The sequence below is a fragment of the Eleutherodactylus coqui genome, chromosome 13, assembly GCF_035609145.1.
Source record: "Eleutherodactylus coqui strain aEleCoq1 chromosome 13, aEleCoq1.hap1, whole genome shotgun sequence".
Classification (NCBI taxonomy): domain Eukaryota; kingdom Metazoa; phylum Chordata; class Amphibia; order Anura; family Eleutherodactylidae; genus Eleutherodactylus; species Eleutherodactylus coqui.
Window position 1 is genome coordinate 94,423,881 of NC_089849.1, and position 22,713 is coordinate 94,446,593.

The window sequence follows — 22,713 nt, forward strand, 5'->3', positions numbered from 1 at the left end:
CTCTGTTGTGAGTCCGGTGCAGGGGACCAGGGAAGAGAGGGTTAATGCGGCCCAAAACTCCAAGCCCGCTTGTGCCAGTAGTGGGACTGGAGGAGTTAAGGAGGCAGAAAAGGTCGGTGAAAAGGTTCAAATGAAGGGTCGTGGCCAGACCGGAGGCACTGGTGCTGTTGGTCGCAACCCAGTGGAAGGGGGAGGCAATTCGGCGCCAGGTACCATCAAAAAAGATGGCGGCTTGGCTGTCCCCCCTGTGTCCCTGAAGTGCCTGTCGGGCGTTGAGGGGAAGCAGTGGGTGGTGGTCGGGTCGGCCAATCCTCCCACCCATCCCGGATGTCCCGCTGCAGATCCCAGAGTCGCTGGTGTGGGCAGAGCTTCAGCAAGAAAAACTCCTATGGAATTGTGCACGGCGGATACGGTTTTGCAGCCTCAGTTGGCTGCTGAGGTCAGGGACTTTCCCTCTGGGGAAAAATTAAAGAAGCAAAAGGCAGGTCCTGGTCAGGAGAAGGGTGTAAAAGCTGGAAAGAGTGTAAATGTGAGTACCCCTGTTACCCCTGCTGCTACTGCGGCTGTCTCTATACCTCCAAATGTCCCCAAACCCCCAGGTTCATTGCCTGCTGAACAAGCAGGTACGGTTTCAGTAGATGGTCGGGGGGTGGGACAGGATCCAGTTGGCCCTCCAGCGGCGACAACATCTGGCAGAAGTTATGCCAGTGTCGCCGCTGGGGGGAGGAGAGAGGTGTCCTCCTTGTCTTTGGGCTCCGGGGACGATGTCTTACAGCGGCGTCTCCTGGAGGCTTTGAGGAGAGGGGAGAGCTCAATGACTGTAGGAGGTAGAGTTGTGGACTTGTCTCTTTGGGTAGAGAGACATGGACTTGGAGCCTTCCGAGAGCAAAGGGGGGAGACCCTATGGTCCCTGCCGACAATCGGGCAGGACATTGGCCGTAGGAACGTGGCTCGTCTTCAGTGGAGAGGCAGTGATGCATGCCCATTGAGGGGCAAAGTGGTTGAGCTTCTGCTGAAGATGGGTTTTAGGGCGCAGGACATCTATGCCCTTATCCACCCCTATTGCTCGTCTGAGTTCGACATCAGCTTTGCTAGCCCAGAGGGCATTGAGCTTTTCTGGGGGAACTATTAGCTGATGAAGGACGAGCCCGGCTGACGTGGTTTTGCTGTGCAAGTAGTAACCCGCTAAACTGGAGTGAAGAGAGTGACCGTTTTGACCCGTAATGAGTCACTCTCTTGTTATGACATCATGACTTGGATCAGTCGGTACGGTGAGGTAGTGGATATGCCGCAAAAAAACAGAGATGAACACGGCATCTGGTCTGGAGCCTGGACATTCATGATAAAACTAAAGCGTTCGGGGAACTCGGTGGCCCACATACCATCTGCGGCTTTCCTCGGTAGGGATCGCATTCTGGCCTTCTACCAGGGGCAACCAAAGCTCTGTCACAAGTGCGGCGACCCCACACGTTTGAGTGCCGCCTGTAATGTCATCAAGTGCGCTCTGTGTGGCGAGGTAGGTCATCTTGCGGCATCTTGTGCGGTGATTAGGTGTCACCTATGTGGTGACCTCGGTCACCCATTCAGCCGCTGTCCACGCTCTTTCGCCAATGCGGTCATGGGCCCAATGGAGGAGAGCCATGAGGTTGCCTCTGCAGGGGAAGGGACCAGCAGAGGCGGAGGAGTCCAGGAGCCTGTGAAGAACAAGCATGTTGGGGCTGCTGCACTAAGGTGCCAAGGTGGCAGGTGGGTCAATGCTGGCACCTGTTCTTGATGCGACTCATGTGGCTGAGGCTCCAGGGGAGGGCGAGTTGGATGAGGAGGTCAGAAGGATCCAGAGGGAGGAGGCTGCCACTTCTTCAGATTCCTCCAGCTATGAAAGTGTGGATGAGGATGGCAAGGAGTGGCGACAGAAAAAGAGAAAGCAGGGCACCGGGGAAAAAAAGAAAAAAATGCGGGAAAGAAGAACTTCCCCTATACTGGCCCAGGTGCAGGAAGGTAAACCAAACTCGCCTCTTGTTGAGCTCTCCAACAGGTTCCAAGCTCTCTTCTTCTTCAGAGGAGGAGGTGGAGGGTGAGGATCCTGGGGCAAGTGTGCGGCCTACAGGGGGCGCCGAGTCTTCCTCTTGTGAGCGTACAGTAACCTCCAAGGGGACGGCTGGCCCGGGGCCAGGTGACAAGGACGACGAGGTTGAGGAGCCCCTTGCCATGGACCTTTCGGTGTCAAAAAAACGTGGCAAGGGGTCTTCCTCAGACCCTGAAGGGAAAAGGGGTGGGAAGAAGAAAGCCATTTAACTCAATCATCAAAGATGGCGGCACCCGCTCCGTTGACTCTGGCATCAATTAACGTTGCCAGCATTAAGTCAGATATGGCGAGATTTGCGGCCTTTGATTTTCTCGGCCGTGTTGAAGCCGACATTTTGTTTTTGCAAGAGACCAGGCTGCCAAATTTAGCAGCTATACATAAAGCAAAGAGTGAGTGGAGGTCCGGGCCATCCTACTGGTCTCTTGCGGCCGAGCCATATAGCGGAGTGGCGGTTCTTTTTACCGCAGCGGTTGAATGCCGACGGGTTATTGAGTTAGAAATAGGAAGGTGCCTGATCCTGGATGTTCTCATGAAGGGACAAGAGCTTCGGCTAATCAACATCTACGGTCCCCAAACCAAGCGGGACCGCAAGGATCTCTTTATGAGGATCAAGCCGTACCTTTTTACCAGTCGGCAGGTGATCTTTGGGGGTGACTTTAACGCAGTCACGAGGACCCGTCACAGGGGAGGCTCCCTAGGCAAGCTGACTTATGATAGCGTCGCGCTTAATAGCATAGCTAGCGAAGCTCGCCTGGTGGATGTCCACATCCGGCACACCCCAGGCCACGCGGGTTTCACCTATTATAGAGGCGAGTGCAGGTCTAGAATAGACAGGTTTTATTTGAAGGAGGAAGCCATCTCTTCACCAGTTTCTGTTGTTGAGGTGGAATTCTCCGACCACTGTCTGATTTTGTTTTCCCTTAATGTTGCAGAGACCCCCCGGATGGGTAGAGGCTTATGGAGGCTGAATTCATCACTCTTGGAGGAAGCAGAAATAAGACAGTCCTTTGAGGATTTTCTGCAGAGCCAGGTACCATTACTGGATCTTTGTAGCAGTAAGTCAGAGTGGTGGGTGATGCTCAAGATCAGGGCGGCGAGGTTCTTCCGCCAGCTCTCTAGCCTCAGGAGCCTGAGTAAGTACCGTCTTTATCAGGGCCTGAGGAGGAAACTTGAACATCTCGTCTCGACTGGAGGTAGCCGCGAGGAGATCTCCAGAGTGAAGTCTTTGCTCAAAGGGTGCCAGTATAATAGGCACGCATCTTTGGTTTTTGAGAGGGACTTCGGGAAGTACCACTCGCCCGACCCCTACAGAAACTGCAAGATGTCAGTGAATCGTAAAGTTGTCACTGGACTGGTCGATGGTACGGAATCTCTGAACAGGTCCAGATCAGGGATTCTGGAAGTCGTCAGATCCTTCTACTCGCACCTTTTGAGAAAGAGGGATCTAGATCGAGATGTGATGTCGGCTTTCCTGGCTGAAGCTGTTCCTGAGCCAGGGGATGACATCTCCCTTAATGTTTTGACAGAGGAGATCAACATAGAGGAAGTTAAACTGGCGATTGATGGGCTTGCGCTCAAAAAATCGCAAGAACCGGATGGCTTAACATCCGAGTATTATAAAACCTTTAAGGACCTCTTGAGTCCCCTCTTGACTGAGGTTTTCAATGAGTGTCTTTCCTCGGACACTCTCCCAAAGTCAATGAGGAGGTCGGCTTTGATCCTTCTGTCAAGGGGTAAAGACTCGAGCCGTATTGAGAACTGGCGTCCCATAGCGCTTCTCAATACAGACAGGAAGGTTCTGGCAAAAGTGCTGTTTAATCGGCTGGTCACGTTTGCACCCCGGCTCCTCTCGGGCGCCCAGCATTGCTCTGTTCCAGGCCGTAGCACCTTTAGTGCTGTTCTACATGTCCGGGAGGCAGTGGAGCAGGGTAGGGCTGGTCACTGGGAGGGGTACCTGCTGTCCTTGGATCAGGCCAAAGAGTTTGATCGGGTTAATCACGAGTACCTCTGGTCTGTTCTTCTGAGATATGGCCTGCCAGTGGGGTTTGTCAATTGGCTCAAGACATTGTATGCGGGGGCTGAGACTTTCCTGCTAGTGAACGGTTGGGTCGGCCACCCATTTGAGGTTGGGTCTGGCGTCCGTCAGGGTTGTCCTCTGAGCCCCTTGCTGTACATGTTTGCCATTGATCCTTTCCTTAGGAGGATTGATGGTGGGCCTATGGCGGGGGTCAGGATGGATCGGACGGTGCCGGAAGCCACCCTCAGGGTGGCAGCGTACACGGATGACTTCACCGTCTTTGTGTCCTCGAGGGGGGAGGCAGAGTATGTAATGGCAGAGGTGGATCGCTACTCGGAAGCATCTGGGTCCGGCATCAACTGGGATAAGTGCGAAAGTCTCTGGTTAGGAAGGGGAGATCCTACATTTGGTCTCCCGGACACCCTTCCAGTGCCCCAGGACTCAGCTAAAGTTCTCGGCATCAAATTTGGCCGGGGAGATTACCCCATGCAAAATTGGGTGGTCAGGCTCGATGGTGCCACTCAGAAGGTGGCCCAGTGGAAGGGTTGGTCTTTGACCCTTCAGGAATGGGTTAACCTGATCAAAACATACCTGCTCCCTTTATTCATCTACCTGGGCAGCGTATGCATTTTGCCAGAGCCTCTCTGGACCCGGGTCTACAACCTGTTCTTCCTAATGTTGTGGGGGAACAGATTCAACCTAATTAGGAGAGATGTCACATATCGTATGGGGAGACTAGGGGGGTTATCTATGGTCAACCCCGTGGTGTTTCTCGTAAACACCTTTTGTTAAGATCAATATAGGCAACCTCTGGAAAGAGAGGGCTCCTCCGTGGGTATTCTCCTGTTGGGGATGACTTCGGCCTTTCTTCCAGGAATGGGAGACTGGAGGGCGAGTGAAGGATCTTCGCACGCCGCACGGGCATCTTCCGGCTTACGCTACCGTGGTTCCGAAGATGATACGTCGGTGGGGTCTGGGGATGTGGGAGATCAGAACTCTGTCAAGGAAACTCCTCGATAAGAGGGTTCTATTGACCCATTTATAGAAGCCCATGCCGCTCAAGGACTGCCCAAGTCGGGACCTGGAGGGAGGGTTACGTTTATTGAATTCTGACAGGATCCCCTTGAAGTTTTGGGACTTGACTTGGCGCTGTTTCCACGGGAGACTGTATGTAAGGGGCAACTTGAAGAGCAGGCCTCTGGTGGATAGGGGTTGCCCCCGCCAGGAGTGCAGCAATGTACTAGAAAGCATGGAGCATTTCCTGCTTCAGTGTCCCTTTAATACAGAGGTGTACAATTGGGTGGGAGCCTCCATTGGTTGGCCCAGGTTGGCACGCCTCTCGTATGCGGAATGGGTTTATGGGGCATTCGGGGACCTTGGTGGCAGGGACCGGTGCACTTTATTTTTAGTCAGCCTAGTGGTCAGGTTTCACATTTGGAATGCACGGTGTCTAGTTTCGACGGAAGAGAAAATCCTCCGCGCGGATGAAATGAATAGTAACATCCTGGGTGACCTGGTGAAGGGGCACTCTCTGGATTATGAGAGGTTGGGCACGACTAAGGCCTCTCTCCTATGGAGAGGGTTTGTGTTACGTTAGGGACAGTTTTCTTATTGTTAGGGTCTTTTTAGGGACAGAATAGGGAGAGGTAGGGTCAGTTTTCTCTGAGGGCAAGTTTTAGGGAAGGAGTAGGGACAATGTAGGGACAGATTAACTATAGGGATAGTTTTTCTCTATTTGGTCGGTGCCCGGCTTATCATATCCAGTCCTGGTGGAGGGCTGTGTGTGACACTAGTAGAGTTTTTGTTTTCGGTCAAAGATAAAGTATATACGGCTGCAGGTAACTGAACCTTAAGCTTTCGGGTATTAATGTGTAGTGTTGGTTTGTAGTTATGTAGTATGAAATGTTATATGTTTTGTTTTGTATATAGGGTTAGGGGTTATAGATAGGTTGGGTGGGGGCTTATTGGGGGGAGGGGGGGATTTATGCGTCAGCCGTAGCTTGACAGGTCCCGGACAATGAACATTGGGCACGGACTGTTGGTGCGGGCGTGGCCCTCAGGCTGCGGCGGGCAGGGCGTGTATTCTGGTGCAGCTTGGCTCGTCCTGGACATAGACATTGAGCACGGACTTGGGATGCAGGCGTGGCTCCCAGGCTGCACCATAGGGTTTTTTTTTTTGGGGGGGGGGGGGGTGGTGGTGGTTTGGTCTGGTTATAGGGTTAGTTTAGGATTATGTAAGATTCTATTCTTTAGGTGGTGGGCATTGCAAAAAAAAAAAATTATAAAAATTTACAAAAATAAAAAAAAAAAAAAAAAAACATTTCATAAAAAACAAAAAAGGACCATAAAAAGGGTATTGGGTTGTTCTTGTTATTATTACTTTTTGTTGTTAGTATTATTGTTATTATTATATAATTGTTTTGCCATGGAATTTCGGTTATTAGTGTATATGTATTGGTGAGTATGAGTGAGTGTAGTTTTGGAGTGCAGGTTGGTGTAGTGTGCTGTATATATTATTTGGACCAGATGGACCCTTTGCTTTTGTCCCCTTTGTCCTGCAGTAAGGCAAAGTACAGTTAATATAAGTGATCATTTGTTTTTGTTTTATGTTTATGTCTTATGCCAAGTGAGCGATATTTATGTTCTGTTTATTGTTATCTTTTTCACTTTTATAATAAAAAAGATCTACAGGATGTAACTCAGGATCAGTACAAGATAAGTAATGTATGTACACAGTGACTCAGGATCAGTACAGGATCAGTAATGTATGTGCACAGTGACTCCACCAGCAGAATAGTGAGTGCAGCTCTGGAGTATAATACAGGATGTAACTCAGGATAAGTACAGGATAAGTAATGTATGTACACAGTGACTCAGGATCAGTACAGGATCAGTAATGTATGTGCACAGTGACTCCACCAGCAGAATAGTGAGTGCAGCTCTGGAGTATAATACAGGATGTAACTCAGGATCAGTACAGGATAAGTAATGTATGTATACAGTGACTCCACCAGCAGAATAGTGAGTGCAGCTCTGGAGTATAATACAGGATGTAACTCAGGATCAGTACAGGATAAGTAATGTATGTACACAGTGACTCCACCAGCAGAATAGTGAGTGCAGCTCTGGAGTATAATACAGGATGTAACTCAGGATCAGTACAGGATAAGTAATGTATGTATACAGTGACTCCACCAGCAGAATAGTGAGTGCAGCTCTGGAGTATAATACAGGATGTAACTCAGGATAAGTACAGGATAAGTAATGTATGTAAACAGTGACTCCACCAGCAGAATAGTGAGTGCAGCTCTGGAGTATAAAGGCCCAATTAGACCCAATGATTCTCGTTTAAAAATTGCTCAAAGCCGTCTTTTGATCGAGAATTGTGACTACATTCTCATTCAAGCCTCTGACTTCTCTCCAAAAGTGGTCAAAAAAGGGCATTCCCAGAAGATATGACTGCCCTTTTTTGACTACTTTTGGAGTAGCAATGCCCGTTAAACATCTCCAACAAACCGAAGGCATAGAGCTATTAAATATATGAAGGAGGGCAAGCATATAGTACCAATGCATTAGGAGTTTATACTGAGTCTCTTTGAGTGTGGTACCAATGGAAGACTCAGCAGCCCTACTCTATATAACTTGCCATCGCTCCTGGATGATAGACCACCCTGGGACTGCTTCCCTTTCCAGCATATATTTACAATGGCGGATGATAAGATCTGATAAATTGCTGAAATTGGACTCTTTGTACTCGCTATACTTTCACAAACTCTTTCAAATAGAGGGTTTGGAGACCTTGGGAGAGCCAAATAAAGAGACTACGCAATGTCGGTCCGGATGATGGCAACAACGCTCACTGGATAGATGATTTAATTGAAGTAAAAGCTTCAAACGGCCTAAGTTCCAGATAGATAGGATCATCCATATCCACCAGAAAGAAGAGCCCTCCTGCAGACCAGATGTACACCATCATCAGAGTTAGACGTTCCGGGATTATTAAGGATAGAGACCATGGAAGAATTCTGGGATGTCACAGAGAAGCATCGATTGCAATCAATCCAAATATCCCTCATACAATGCACAGTGCCCAAAAGGGTAGCAAGAGAAGAGGAGGCGTTGCAGGACCATAAGAGGGAAGAGATGCATTTGGGCAATTCACAACTTCTCCGTCTCATTTAGTATAGGCATGATAGGCAGCCCACGACAGAAAGCGCCTGAGGTGTAGCCCAATAACAGGGATGAATATTGGGCACAGTGAGCTACTTTTCAAAGCAATTTTGGTAGGAGTGCCATCTTGACTGCAAAAATACAGCTTAGGAGGGATATGTGGTGAGCAGTTTAGTTAAGGTGGCCTTTACCTGGTGGAAAAGGGTAGGGCAGCTTTGAGAATAAACCATACCCTATATAATTATGCTATTGCGATATTGCTGAATTTTGTGGTACATACAGGAGATACAGTACGCCACTAGCGCTTACCAATGCGAGATTGTACACGGCACACCTGGGTGCATGCTGTTCGTTTGTTTATTGCGTGTAAACTGCTGAACAGCGCATGATTCGTACACTTTTGCGCTTGTTTGGCAGTTCCCCCGGCAGACTGATTTATGTAAATATAACGCGGCTACTTCGCAGATTTTCACGTATTGCGGGGGTCTCTGGAACGTAACCCCAGCGATAGACGAGGGATCACTGTGTATTTGCACACCCCCCAGCCATACCCCTCCTAAGATCAGGGTGCTCACATAATTAGGGAGCTAAGGGTTCTATTCATAAGGCGAAAAGGAAGCGGAACAAAGTGCAGCCTTTCCTAGTACCGATACAGAAGATGTTGGTGGTAGAGCCATTTTTGTAATAAAGGAGTCTAAATAAGAAAACAAAAATACATATTTGGTATCGCTGCGTCAGTAAAAGTCCGATCTATCAAAGTATCACATTATTTACCCCGCACGATGAACAACATCAGGAAAAAAAATAAAGAACGCCAGAATGGGCTTTTTGTGGTCGCCCTGTCTCCAAGAAAATATGGAATGAAAAGTGATCAAAAAGTCGTATGTGTTCCAATATGGTACCAATACAAACTACAGGACGTCCCGCAGAAAATGAGCCCCGCACAACTATGTCGACTGAAGAATAAAAAAGCCATGGCACGCAGAAGATGGAGACAGGAAATAATAAAAAAAATTAAACATCTTTGAAAAAAATTAAAAGTAGTTCAGCAAGAAAAAAGCCCTATAGGTTTGCTATGGTAGTAATCGTCCCGACCCGCAGAATAAAGGTATCAGGTCATTCTTGTTGCAGTTTGTGTACAATAGAAACAAGATGCACAGAAAGAGCAGAATTTCATTTGTTTTCGATTTCTCTCCACTTAGAATTTCTTTAATGTTTTTCAGTACATTATATAGTGTGAGGGATTAGCGTTTAGGATCGGTAGCAACCTGGGCATAAGCAGTCAGAGACAGTGACACGTGGGATAAAGTCTTTAGTCCAGGCTTCACCTGGGTTTATTTCCGTGCAAACAAAGCAAAAACAGGCCTTAACTTCAGGCCAACATAAAGTAAATCCTGCTCGTCTGAGCACTTACTAAACATGGAGCGTCCCTGTCTACACACTTGTAAACAAATGGTATCTGTACACAGCCAGCCAGGCTCTTAGACCTGCAAAGGTCTCAGCTCTCTTCCAGGCCCTGTAGGTCCAGGCTTTATAAGGCCTGGTACCAGCCTCACCTGGTACGTGGGAGTGGCCATCCCACCCTTCGCTTTGACCACTCCAGGAAAAGCCGGCCCGGATTATGCGGCTTGGAGCCACTTACACACTACAACGTGTCAGTAACTTAATGTTACTGACACCCGACTGCCGGCTTCCTCCACCGAGCCCAGGCTGCTCGGTGGCACGTATCTGCCCAAGTGCTCCCCAAAGCCTCATAGGAGAGCATCCTAGGCGAAATATATCTGCCCTCCAGCACTTTGCCGGTCACCATCTCACATACCTTCCCCCTCTGTTCGAGCCTGTGGGGTCTGACACCTTTAGCCGCCATGCAATGCGTCCTTGATAAGGCATCGGCATTGCCCTGTAGCTTTCCGGCCCTGTGTTCTACCGAAAAACTAAAGTTTTGCAGGGTTAGGAACCATCTAGTGACTCTGGCATTTCTTTCTTTTGCCTGTGACATCCAGTTTAAGGGGGAGTGGTCTGTGATCAGCCTGAAGTGCCGACCTAGCAGGTAATATTTTAGGGATTCCAGGGCCCACTTGATGGCTAGGCACTCCCGTTCAACAATACTGTAATTTTTTTCCGGCGGCGTGAGCTTCCTGCTCAGATAGATCACGGGATGTTCCTCTCCCTCTACTTCCTGGGACAGAACTGCTCCCAGTCCCACATCGGACGCGTCTGTTTGGACAATAAATTCTCTTTTAAATTGGGTGTGACTAACACTGGACGTCTACAGAGGGCCCGTTTTAACTCTTGGAACGCCTTTTCTGCATTAGGGTTCCACTTGACCATAACTGACTTACTGTTCTTGGTCAAGTCTGTTAGGGGCGCTGCTATGCTAGCAAAGTTTTGCACGAACCGCCTATAATACCCTACAATGCCTAAAAAAGCTCTCACCTGCTTTTTAGTTGTGAGTTGTGGCCAGTCCTGAACGGCTTCAACTTTATTGACCTGGGGTTTTATAATACCCCTACCTATTATATACCCCAGGTTTCGGGCTTCTTCAAGACCCAGGGCGCACTTCTTTGGGTTTGCTGTGAGCCCTGCTTTTCTAAGGGAGTTTAGTACTGCCTGTACCTTGGGTAGATGGCTGTCCCAGTCTTCGCTAAAGATGATGATATCATCTAAATATGCTGACGCATATTGACGATGGGGTTTGAGTATGATATCCATCAATCTTTGGAAGGTTGCTGGGGCTCCATGCAAACCGAAAGGTAGGCAGATGTACTGAAACAACCCTTCTGGTGTGGCAAACGCAGTCTTTTCTTTCACGCTCTCTGTAAGGGGAACCTGCCAGTAGCCTTTAGTAAGGTCGAGAGTGGAAAAATATCTGGCATGACCCAGTCTTTCAATTAACTCGTCCACTCTCGGCATTGATTATGCGTCAAATTTTGACACGTCATTTAGCTTCCGGAAGTCGTTACAGAAGCGCAGAGAGCCATCTGGTTTTGGTATCAGCACGATAGGGCTGGACCATTCGCTTTTCGACTCCTCGATTACTCCAAGGTCTAGCATTTTCTTGACCTCCTCTGAGATGGCTCGTCTGTGGGCTTCTGGAACCCTGTACGGTTTCAACTGAACCTTTACCCCTGGTTCAGTTATAATGTCGTGTTTTATGACACCAGTACGCCCTGGTATATCAGAGAACACATCTGAATTACGCTGTATAAATTCCCACGACTCTTGCTGTTGGGATTTGGACAGGGACCCTGATACACACACCTCTGGGACCCCACCATGGGGGGTGCTCACTGCAGTCAGGGCTTCTCTGTCCTTCCATGGCTTAATTAGGTTTACATGGTACAACTGTTCTGGCTTCCGCCTACCCGGCTGGTACACCTTATAGTTTACCTCTCTGACTTTTTCAATTATTTCATAGGACCCTTGCCATTTTGCTAGGAATTTACTTTCTAGGGTGGGCACCAACACTAGTACCCAATCCCCAGGGTTGAAGGTTCTCACTTTGGCGGACCTGTTATATACCTGGCTTTGGGCTTCTTGAGCCTGCTGTAAATGTTCTCTAACAATGGGCATGACCGCCGCAATTCGATCTTGCATGAGGGAGATGTGTTCAATAACACTCATGTAGGGGGTGGACTCGTGCTCCCAGGTCTCCTTAGCTACATCAAGGAGCCCTCGGGGATGTCTACCATAAACTAATTCAAAGGGAGAGAACACAGTGGAGGATTGTGGGACTTCACGGATTGAGAACATTAAATATGGCAGCAGACAGTCCCAGTCCTTCCCATCCTTATTGACTACCTTTTTTAGCATGCTTTTTAGGGTCTTATTAAATCTCTCAACCAGACCATCCGTCTGTGGGTGGTACACAGACGTCCGTAAGTGCTTAATATTCAGCAGCTCACACAATTCCTTCATGACCTTTGACATAAAGGGGGTTCCTTGGTCCGTCAGGATCTCTTTTGGTATGCCCGTGCGGGAGAACATGTGAAGTAGTTCATTTGCAATACCCTTGGATGACGTATTGCGTAAAGGAACGGCTTCGGGGTAACGGGTGGCGTAGTCTACAACCACTAATATATGTTGGTGACCCCGGGCAGACTTTACCAAGGGCCCAACTAGGTCCATAGCGATCCGCTCAAATGGCACCTCTACGATGGGCAAGGGCACTAAGGGGTTCCGGTAATGGGGCATAGGAGCTGTTATTTGACACTCCGGGCACGACTCACAGTAACTTTTACATCACCATGTACCCCAGGCCAGAAAAAACGCTGAAGGATGCGTTCCTTAGTCTTTTCGCTCCCAAGATGACCTCCCAGCACATGCTTGTGTGCCAGGTCTAAGACCATCCTGCGATAAGACTGAGGTACCACCAGCTGTTCCACAACCTCCCCACGGACCTTGTCAACCTGATACAACAATTCTTGGTTGACTGCCAGGTGTGGAAACACAATATCAGCCCCTGGTAATTGAGGCTCCCCATTTATCACTTTAACATTTTTCCTGGCCTTTACTTAGGTGGGGTCTCGGAGCTGCTCAGTTCCGAAATTGGCACGGGAGACTTCTAAGTCAGGCATAGCAACCACTTCGTCCTGTACCTCCGTCTCACCCGCCAGTACTGTTAAGGGAAAGTTATCCCCATTCTCTTGGGTCACCCCTACTGCTGGAACCGTACCCTCAGGGTCAAACGGTTCTGGACACACATCATACACATTTGCATCATCATGAACCTTATTTGCAGACGACCCACGGTGTCGCCACAAGTCCCAAAATAGGGGAAAGTCTCTCCCGAGGATCACGGTGTGCATTAGGGATTTTACGACGCCCACCTCATGGGTGGCAAGTCCACACGGAGTCTCAAGTCTTACAAGGGCAATAGGATACTCCTTGGTGTCCCTATGCACACACACAACCCCCATGCGATGGCCGGTGACTGTTGTGGGATCGACCAAGCTGGAATGCACCAGCGTAACCAAGCTCCCTGAGTCCAGTAGAGCTGTCACCGCAAAGTCATTCACCTTTATGTGACATAATGGTCGATCAGTCTCTGACGCAGTCTCTGCAGAACATACTGGCCGTGCGAACATCGACCTCCGCCGGGCAAAGTCACAGTCCATTGGTTCCACGGTAAGTGGACAGTTGGCGGCAATATGCCCGGGCTCACGGCAGCGCCAACACAGTATGGGGCCCCGGTCCCCTTGGGGTTCTACCCGGGATCGGACTGTCCAGTTGGGACTCTTCTTCTGTCCCAAACAATCCCCCTCTGAGCCGCTTCCCTTTGGGACACTTTTGACACCCCTTACATACGGAAGTCTTACCAGGTGCTCCGGCCGACTTGCTGTTCCCGGGGTTGGAACGTCCAGGAGGCACGGCTTGCAATAAGTCCTCCGTGGCTTTATACCTCTCGACGAGGCTCATGAGTTGGTCCACGTCCTGGGGACCCCCTTGTCCCACCCAGCGCTGAATTGCAGGGGGCAACGAGCGGATGAACTTGTCCAGAACCACTTTTTGTACGATCTCCGCCGGGGACGACTCCTCTGGTTGCAGCCACTTTCTCACCAAGTGGAACAGGTTGTACATCTGGGATCGAGCTGGCAGGTCGTCAGCGAAAGTCCAGGCGTGTACGCGTCGGGCCCGCACATTGGTGTCCACGCCCAAGCGTGCCAGGATCTCACCTTTCAGCTTAGTATAGTCCTTGGCATCCTGCTCACCGAGATCAAAATAGGCCTTTTGGGGTTCTCCTGTCAGGAACGGCGCTACTACCTCAGCCCACTGAGGTGCCGGTAGTTTCTCCCTTTCTGCCACTCTTTCAAAGACTGTGAGATAGGCCTCAATGTTATCGGTGGGTGTCATCTATTGTAAGGCCGCCTGCACTGCGGTACGGGTGGTGGGGAGCGAACCAGCCGATCTCTGCACACTTTGCGCCACCGCCAGGAGTTGCTCTTGCAGCTGTTGGTTAACCCGCTGTTGCTCCTGCAAGGCTAAACGATTGGCTTCCACCAGTAGAGCATTAGTCTCGGCCTGAGCTCTCATGGCCTCCTCATGGACCTTTTGCTGGGTCGCCGTCATTAGCGTCAGCTGTTTCATCAGATCCTCCATCTTGGCCGTATTGGGTTGCCGCGCCGTTGCAGCCTTCACCCAGGACATAGGGGTCACAGCACTCTCCAGTCAATCTCTCTTGGGGCGATTGCCCTTAGCAACTGTTCTCCAGCTGCTGCAGCAAAATGTCCATTAATTGGTGTATGTCTCTTTAAGACCGCTGCCAGCATCCAAACACCATATGTAAGGGATTAGCGTTTAGGATCGGTAGCAACCTGGGCATAAGCAGTCCGAGACAGTGACACATGGGATAAAGTCTTTAGTCCAGGCTTCGCCTAGGTTTATTTCTGTGCAAACAAAGCAAAAACAGGCCTTAACTTCAGGCCAACATAAAGTAAATCCTGCTCGTCTGAGCACTTACTAAACATGTAGCATCCCTGTCTACACACTGGTAACCAAATGGTATCTGTACACAGCCAGCCAGGCTCTTAGACCTGCAAAGGTCTCAGCTCTCCCCCCAGGCCCTGTAGGTCCAGGCTTTATAAGGCCTGGTACCAGCCTCACCTGGTACGTGGGAGTGGCCATCCCACCCTTCGCTTTGACCACTCCAGGAAAAGCCGGCCCGGATTATGTGGCTTTGAGCCACTTACACACTACAATGTGTCAGTAACTTAATGTTACTGACACCCGACTGCCGGCTTCCTCCACCGAGCCCAGGCTGCTCGGTGGCACGTATCTGCCCAAGTGCTCCCCAAAGCCTCATAGGAGAGCATCCTAGGTGAAATATATCTGCCCTCCAGCACTTTGCCGGTCACCATCTCACAATAGTAAATTACATAGTACCATTGGGAAATACAACTTGTCCCGCAAAGAACAACCCCCAGCAGCGAGATCAATGGAGAAATAAAGGAGTTATCATTGTTTAAAAGAGGGGAGAAAAAAACGGAGAAGAGCCTCATCACTAAGGGGTGAAGGGATCCTGTCCGCTGCCTGACCCACCATGAACTAACTTACGGTGCTGTTAAGGCAGGGAGCCGCTGCTGTATTTTGTAGGCCTCCTTTACACGGGCGATAGCGATATCGCCGCTAGAAAATCACAACGACTAGTTAGCCATTTCTCGCAGCCGTAATCCGGCCCGGCCGTCTGCATTCACCCTAATAGCACGCTATTCATATATATGTATGAAACTACTTTGAATATACCTTAATACTTCCCATGTCTCTCCAGACTGCAGCCCTCTATGGGTTAATTGCGTAGGTGTTTTTACGTTTTCTTGGTCACGCAGTCTATTGGCATGAATGGACGTTTTTGGGCGATCATGTCCAGCATTTCCTCACTCATTCACATGATTGTGAGCTTTGTTTTTAGTATAAAAAAATACGTTGCACCTTGGAAAACCTTCTCTCTGCAAACATCCTGGGGATGCCTTCTAATGCCCATATAAAGGCACTTGTAAGCTCTTCGCAGCGTTGGATGCTGCTATAATGCCTCCCCCTCCCTTTCTTTGTCCAGCTCTCATAGAAGTCTATGGGAGTCACCGCCGTATATAACCGAAGCTCCAAAACTGTCTTTTTACCCAGCGTATATGTGTCGGTGCGTATTTCGGTCACATATGTTCCATTTTTGACGTCTCAAGGTTTTTACATGCCATATATTGGCCCATGTGAATGGATGCATTGGCAACCGCAGGCTCAGATAGTCGCGTATATCGCTCTGGTGTAAAAACGTTGGCGTTTATGCGCTCGTGTCAATGAAGCCTAAGGCTACTATGCAGTGTAGTTGCACATGAACAGGGCTTTTGATCCATTCAAACTTCGCGCTATAGTGCAGGACTTTGAAAAAAACTGTGGGAAGATAGGATCCCGCCCCGTTTTTCCTGAACGTAGTAGTAACTTTCGCTCTGACCTCTGTGTTATTGGGGCGATGTCAATGGGCGCACAATCACTGGACAGTTCGGGGTCCCAAGCGACAGACCCCAGCCGATCGGCTATTGATGACCTCTTCTGAGGATGCAACATCAGTAGTATATACTGTATGCTTAACAATGCTCCTATTTTAAAGGGATGTTCGTATCTATCTATCTATCTATCTATCTATCTATCCATCTCATATCTATCTATCTATCTATCTATCCATCTCATATCTATCTATCTATCTATCTATCTATCCATCTCATATCTATCTATCTATCTATCTATCCATCTCATATCTATCTATCTATCTATCTATCCATCTCATATCTATCTGTCTATCTATCTCCTATCTATCTATCTATCTATCTATCTATCTATCTATCTATCTATCTATCTATCTATCTATCTATCTATCTATCTATCTCATATCTATCTCCATTCATGCTTATGTTCAGGAAAATGTACAAGCCTTTAGTCATGTGCAGGGATGGATCACTTCTGAAGGCTCAGTTCTGGAAGGAGAAGACATCTCCAGAGCATCCATCCTGGAATCCGTGCAGACTCGCCCCGCTCAGGTGAACTACTTGTCTACGGAGGTTTGTGAGTCAGACATGGGCTCCGCTCCTAACAGTCTGCTCTGTGCTGATCCCCCTGATCAGTAATACTGTAAGCCCCCTACTCTTCCCACTGCTACTACTGTAACCCCTTATTACCATGTAATATAGTCTATATCATGTTTGTATCCAGTATACAAAATATGTAACATCAGTCAGTAATGAAGAAAGCTATAAAACTGTAACAATTGTTTCAGTTACTTGAAAAAGCAAACAAACAAATCCAGAGAGCTAATAGATGATGTGTGGAGTGTGTGCGCCACCTAGTGGTCAGAAAGTGGTGATTTCCAATGACTGTTGCTATTGAACCTAATAGCTTTCCTGCTGCCAGTGCTCAAATGCGGAATTCTGCCGCAGAAAAAAAATTGTGGCATGGTCTACCTCACTGCGGATTTCCGCAGCGGAAGGTCTCCATTATTATAGTGTTAATAAAGAATGCGAGAATTCTGCAATCACTCGTGGGCATATCAGGCTTTTAAACATAGTACTCCCACGGCGTGAATCCGCGGGCCTTGCAGGATATCCTGCAACGCCCGTGGACATGAGGCCTTAGTTCATGTTGTGGGAAGGTCTTTACCAATATGTAGAATGAATGGGGGTCTGGCCATAAAATGTGTATTAAATGTAAAGTGTAAGCACAATAAGAGAAGTTCTGGTGTTTACAGTTTTAGGTGACGTGGGATCGTGATGGAGCTGAGTGGGCCTATCAATAACCAGGGGGGCACCATGAGGCCTAATTAATATCTTGGATTGTATAATGGGGCCTTACTAATGACTCAGGTTGCAGAGTGGGGTCTATAAATTACTAAGGTGGTCCACTGAGACTTTGTTGCCCAAAGGCCATGTAAATCTAGAGCCCATCCTGACTAAGGGTCTGCTTCACTCCTTCCTTGTGCATCCATTCTTTTAATGTTTCATCCATTCTTTTAATGTTTCATTGGGTGGAGGGTTTTGGGGGTGGGGGACAGGAGAGAGCTTTGTGAACAGGGGAGAACATTGTGGTGGGTCTGATTATGGGTTTTGCAGAAGAGTAGTGGAGAGGGATGGGGGAGGAGAGAGGGCTATAGAGGTAGAGGAGGGGAGGAAGTTTGGGGAGGGGAGCGGTTTTAGCCATGGTCTTCCGGCATCATGTGGATGCAACAAAAGATTATTTTCTGAAGAATCTAAATAAAGAAGAAGACATAAACTAATGATGCAGACACTGCAATGAAAGGATAAACATTTATTCACAACTCATTGTGATTTCTGATGAGGGAGTGTGGGGGAGGGGAGGGAATTGGGGAGAGGGTTATGGGGGCAGGTTGTGGGAGGAGGATGGAGAAGGCAAGATGTTTTAGTCCTCCTCAAGAATCTTAGGCTTGCTGCAGCAAAATAGGTTTCTGATGCCTTTAGTCATGTGCAGGGATGTGCTGATCTCTTCTGAAGACTCAGTCCTGGAAGGAGAAGACATCCTGGAATCCGTGCTGACTTGCCCCGCTGAGGTCCTGGATAGCAGGTGTACTGCTTGTCTATAGAGGTTTGTGAGTCAGACATGGGCTCCGCTCCTAACAGTCTGCTCTGTGCTGATAAAAATTTATTCACAACTCCTCAGAATTGTGATTTCTGATGAGGGAGTGTGGGGGAGGGGAGGGAATTGGGGAGAGGGTTATGGGGGCAGGTTGTGGGAGAGGGAGGGGAAAGGGTTATGGGGGCAGGTTGTGGGAGAAGGATGGAGAAGGCAAGATGTTTTAGCCATCCTCAAAAATCTTAGGCTTGCTGCAGCAAAATAGGTTTCTGATGGTTCTGAAAAAAAGAAGAAAACAACCGTGAGAATTTCATAAGAGAAGATTAGTCCTGTGAGGACAGTAGTGACTGGGGAATTGACTTTGTACTAGAGAATGGGGGGGTCAGCAAGGGGTCTTGTGGGTACAGAAGCCAGAAGTGCGGGGTCGGAGAAGCAGTGATATATATAAGGCTTCCTGTATTCGATGGATGGGGGAGACGTGTCAGGGGGACGCTGTGTGTTCTGGGCATCGTTCTCTGTACAGATAACTGGTAACAGCACTTAATGGCTGGTAACAATTGCATCACCATTACCTCTAATCTGTACATAGGGGAATGTAGGGGAGGAAATAAGGCTTTGCTGACATCGGTAGGTGGAGGTTGTATCCGGAGCCTCCGGCACAGATCATGCGAAATGTTGGACAAAAGAGTCCTGCATGCAGAACATTTATGTCCGGTAAAATGCTGGGCGAGATAACAGGAACCGAACAGACCCATTATAGTCAATGGGGGCTGCTTAGCACCATACAGTTCCGTTATAAGATGGAACCTTTTGGCCGGGAGATTCTTTCTTAAGGCTTTTTTACATGCAATGAATATTGCTGAAAATCTGACTAAACGGCCAGAAATTAGCGATAATACATGTGAAACGCAGACATCGCGCACTTTTTATTTGAATGATGGATTTTAGTTTTTTTCAAATCCATCGTTCAGCAGCTGAAAGGCTGAGAAAATCTATTTTATTTGAATGTATTTCACTCATCTTTCCATAGACTGCAGGATATTCTCCCCAAGGCGTGTTTAGACTAGGAGAACAATGCAATGTGCCTGCGGGTCCTTTTACATGCACATGAAGATGATAAAGTGTTAATGGCCATTAACATGTTATCCAAATAGATCACTAAATCTTTCAATCTTTTAGTCCTTTGTAAGATTATCTGCATGTAAAAGGGCCTTTACTGCTCTCATAACACAGAAGGAATACAGAATCCACAACACAGGTGTGAACATAGCTGAAGCCTGTATTCCATGAACCGCAGAGAAAATAAACTGTAAGACATAAAGAATGAATAAGTCTTGTACTCACCTTTTAAATCGTCTCCATCTGCTATTGTTTTTGCTGCAGAAGAAAAATATGATAAGAAACCAAATATCCAAAAGCAAAACTAAACCATTATATTCTGTGGCCATCCCTGACATACCGCGATCTAATGATGTCATGTGTTGTAATGATTGTATATTATATCCCCATCATGTCCGCCCCTTGTCTCTGAAGTGTAATTTCTGATGAGGGAGTGTGGGGGGATGTCCAGGAGAATGAGCCCAGATATTGGGGTAACGGTCACTACTGCGGGGTCCTACAATGAGATCTTTCTCATCATGTATCCTGCCTCATCCTCCTTACCATCACCCTCCAATTCCTCATTCTCCTCCATGTTTATCCCATCGGTATCCTTCTCCATCCTATTATCAACACTTATTATTCATCAATTACATATCTGTAATCAGGGGCGTTGCTGAAGGTTCATGGGCCTGGGTGCAAAGGCTTATCTTAGGGACCCCCAACTTCTCTTAACTCCTTAACACAGAGGCGTAACTTGAAGTTCCTGAGCCCCAATGTAAAATCTATAACAGGGCCCCAACTATAATGCTTTATTCATAGTACTGGGCTCCCTATATGGAAAAGAGAGGCCTTATAGGCCCTCTAATGCAATCACATCCTCTATAGTTATGCCAGTGTCTGTAATGTAGTGTAATATGTGATGTCTTTTACAATAAGCCCATTGTAGATGATTCTCTACTTACACACTGATGGTATCGAGTTTGTTCATCGATGGGAAACTGACATCTTTTTCTTCACTTTTATCTTCTTCAATACTGAACAAAACATAACATATGTATAATCTAAACATAAATATCTATAACGTCATGTAATACATAGTGTTTATGCAATAAGTACATTGTAGATGATTCTCTACTTACATGCTGGTGTTGTCACGTATAGCCATTTTTGATGCCGTCCCAAGTCCGGTGTGCTCGGAAGTTTTGTCCTCCTCCTGGACTTCTTCTACTCTACTGAACAACAAATAACATATTATATATATATATATATATATATATATATATATATATATATAATGCAATGTAAGGAACAAGCTGCTCCTCCACACATTATTGTCTGGCTGACTACATATTTTCAGGGCTTAAGGCCATTGCGCCTGCCCTACGGCGATTGTGCCGGTGGCGATTGTGCCTGCCTTATGGCGATCGTGCCTATGGCGACCGTGTCTGCTTTGCAGACTTTCAGGTATTTTTGGCTTTTTCAGTGAATATGTGTTTTTTTTTTTCTTTTTCCTCACCTCTGTGATTTTGTGTTTATGCAATAAGTACATTGTAGATGATTCTCTACTTACATGCTGGTGTTGTCACGTATAGCCATTTTTGATGCCGTCCCAAGTCCGGTGTGCTCGGAAGTTTTGTCCTCCTCCTGGACTTCTTCTACTCTACTGAACAACAAATAACATATTATATATATATATAATGCAATGTAATATATGGCGTATTTATACGATAACCACATTGTAGATTATCCTAGAGAGATGGGGTCATTATGCTGGAAGATACTTACTGATCAGAGGCCGGGGTGTTTTCCTCTATAGGCTGTTTTAATCTGCGGAAGACATGAAAAAAGAACAATGTAAATATGACATTTACAGGTTAGAAAATGGTCAAAAAAGAATATTTATATGAAAGAATCTATGAAATATGAAGCAAGGAATTTTCTGTACCACCCCCTCATTTTGTAGATGACATTTACTGGTGATTGTATGAGGGATTATCTTGTATTATTTGCCTGTCGTGGTTGGATGCTGCTATTGGCTTCTCTCCACTTCTGCATTCCCACTATTATATATTATATTGTCCCTGTGGTGTGATTATCTGATGAGTGGGGGTCATGTCTGGGGGATTAGTATTGTGGGGTCTTACAGTGAGATACTTACATATAATCCATGATATTTTTTATTTCGATATTGGTGATGTCTTGACCATATACGCGGAAACCGTCCTCCTCCCAGCGGACCCTGTTAGACAAAAAACAAGAGGATGACAATCTAGGACATTGCCTCGCTACTGTAATTTTATATGCAGCGGCGGGTATGAATGCGTCCCGTATACCAAACGACACATCTTTTAACCATCTGTAATACAGTTTAATTGTTGCCTGTATACAATAAGCACATTATAGAGGATTCTCTACTTACTCAACAATGTTATCACATCCCCGTTTGATGACATCTTCTTCTCTGTTGAACAAAACATCACATATAAAGAAATTTAGTTCTGGCAGCTAATGTGACCAGAGGATAATGTAATAACTGTTAGACTTCTTCTCTACTCAACAACAAATAACATATTATATATATATATATATATATATATATATATATATATATATATATAATGCAATGTAATACATGGTGTATTTATACGATAACCACATTGTAGATTATCACTAGAGAGATGGGGTCATTATGCCGGAAGATACTTACTGATCAGAGGCCGGAATGTTTTCCTCAAGTGGCTGTTTTGATCTGTGGAAGACATAACAAAAGAACAAAGTAAATATGACATTATTCGCAGCGGGTTTTTTTCTCCAGGGGTCTATGGGACTTGTAATGTTAAAATCACGATTTCGCGGTAAATTGCGATTTTTGTACGATCGCGATTTTAACATTACAAGTCCCATAGACCCCTGCAGAAAAAAAAACCCTGCGAGTTTCGCAGTCAAAAAAACCTGTAGTGGGTAGTCACCCTATTAGTGTTGTATATGGCCCCTTGCCCTGTGGTGTGATTATCTGATGAGTGGGGGTCATGTCTGGGAGGATTAGCACCAGATATTGTGGTAACAGTCAGTATTGTGGGGTCTTACAGTGAGATACTTACATATAATCCATGATGTTTTTGATTTCTATATCCTTTATATCTTGTCCATATACGCGGAATCCGTCCTCCTCCCAGCGGACCCTGTTAGACAATAAACAAGATGGTGACAATCTAGGACATCGTCTCGCTCTATAAGATGTATAATCAGCGCCTGCAATGAAAGCGTC

General features: G+C 47.1%; 1 protein-coding gene across 1 annotated transcript in view; it reads right to left on the reverse strand.

Moving 5' to 3' along the window:
* Positions 1–18,485: 18,485 nt before the first annotated feature.
* Positions 18,486–22,713, reverse strand: part of LOC136587423 (uncharacterized) — a 69,573-nt gene continuing 65,345 nt past the window's right edge. Inside the window, exons 17-25 of the mRNA XM_066585990.1 lie at positions 22,547–22,627; positions 22,153–22,194; positions 21,865–21,906; positions 21,604–21,684; positions 21,231–21,272; positions 20,408–20,479; positions 20,007–20,065; positions 19,689–19,721; positions 18,486–18,622 (exon numbers count right to left, since the gene is read on the reverse strand). Coding sequence (XP_066442087.1) covers positions 18,486–18,622; positions 19,689–19,721; positions 20,007–20,065; positions 20,408–20,479; positions 21,231–21,272; positions 21,604–21,684; positions 21,865–21,906; positions 22,153–22,194; positions 22,547–22,627 — 589 coding nt within the window. The remainder of the gene's footprint in view (positions 18,623–19,688; positions 19,722–20,006; positions 20,066–20,407; positions 20,480–21,230; positions 21,273–21,603; positions 21,685–21,864; positions 21,907–22,152; positions 22,195–22,546; positions 22,628–22,713) is intronic.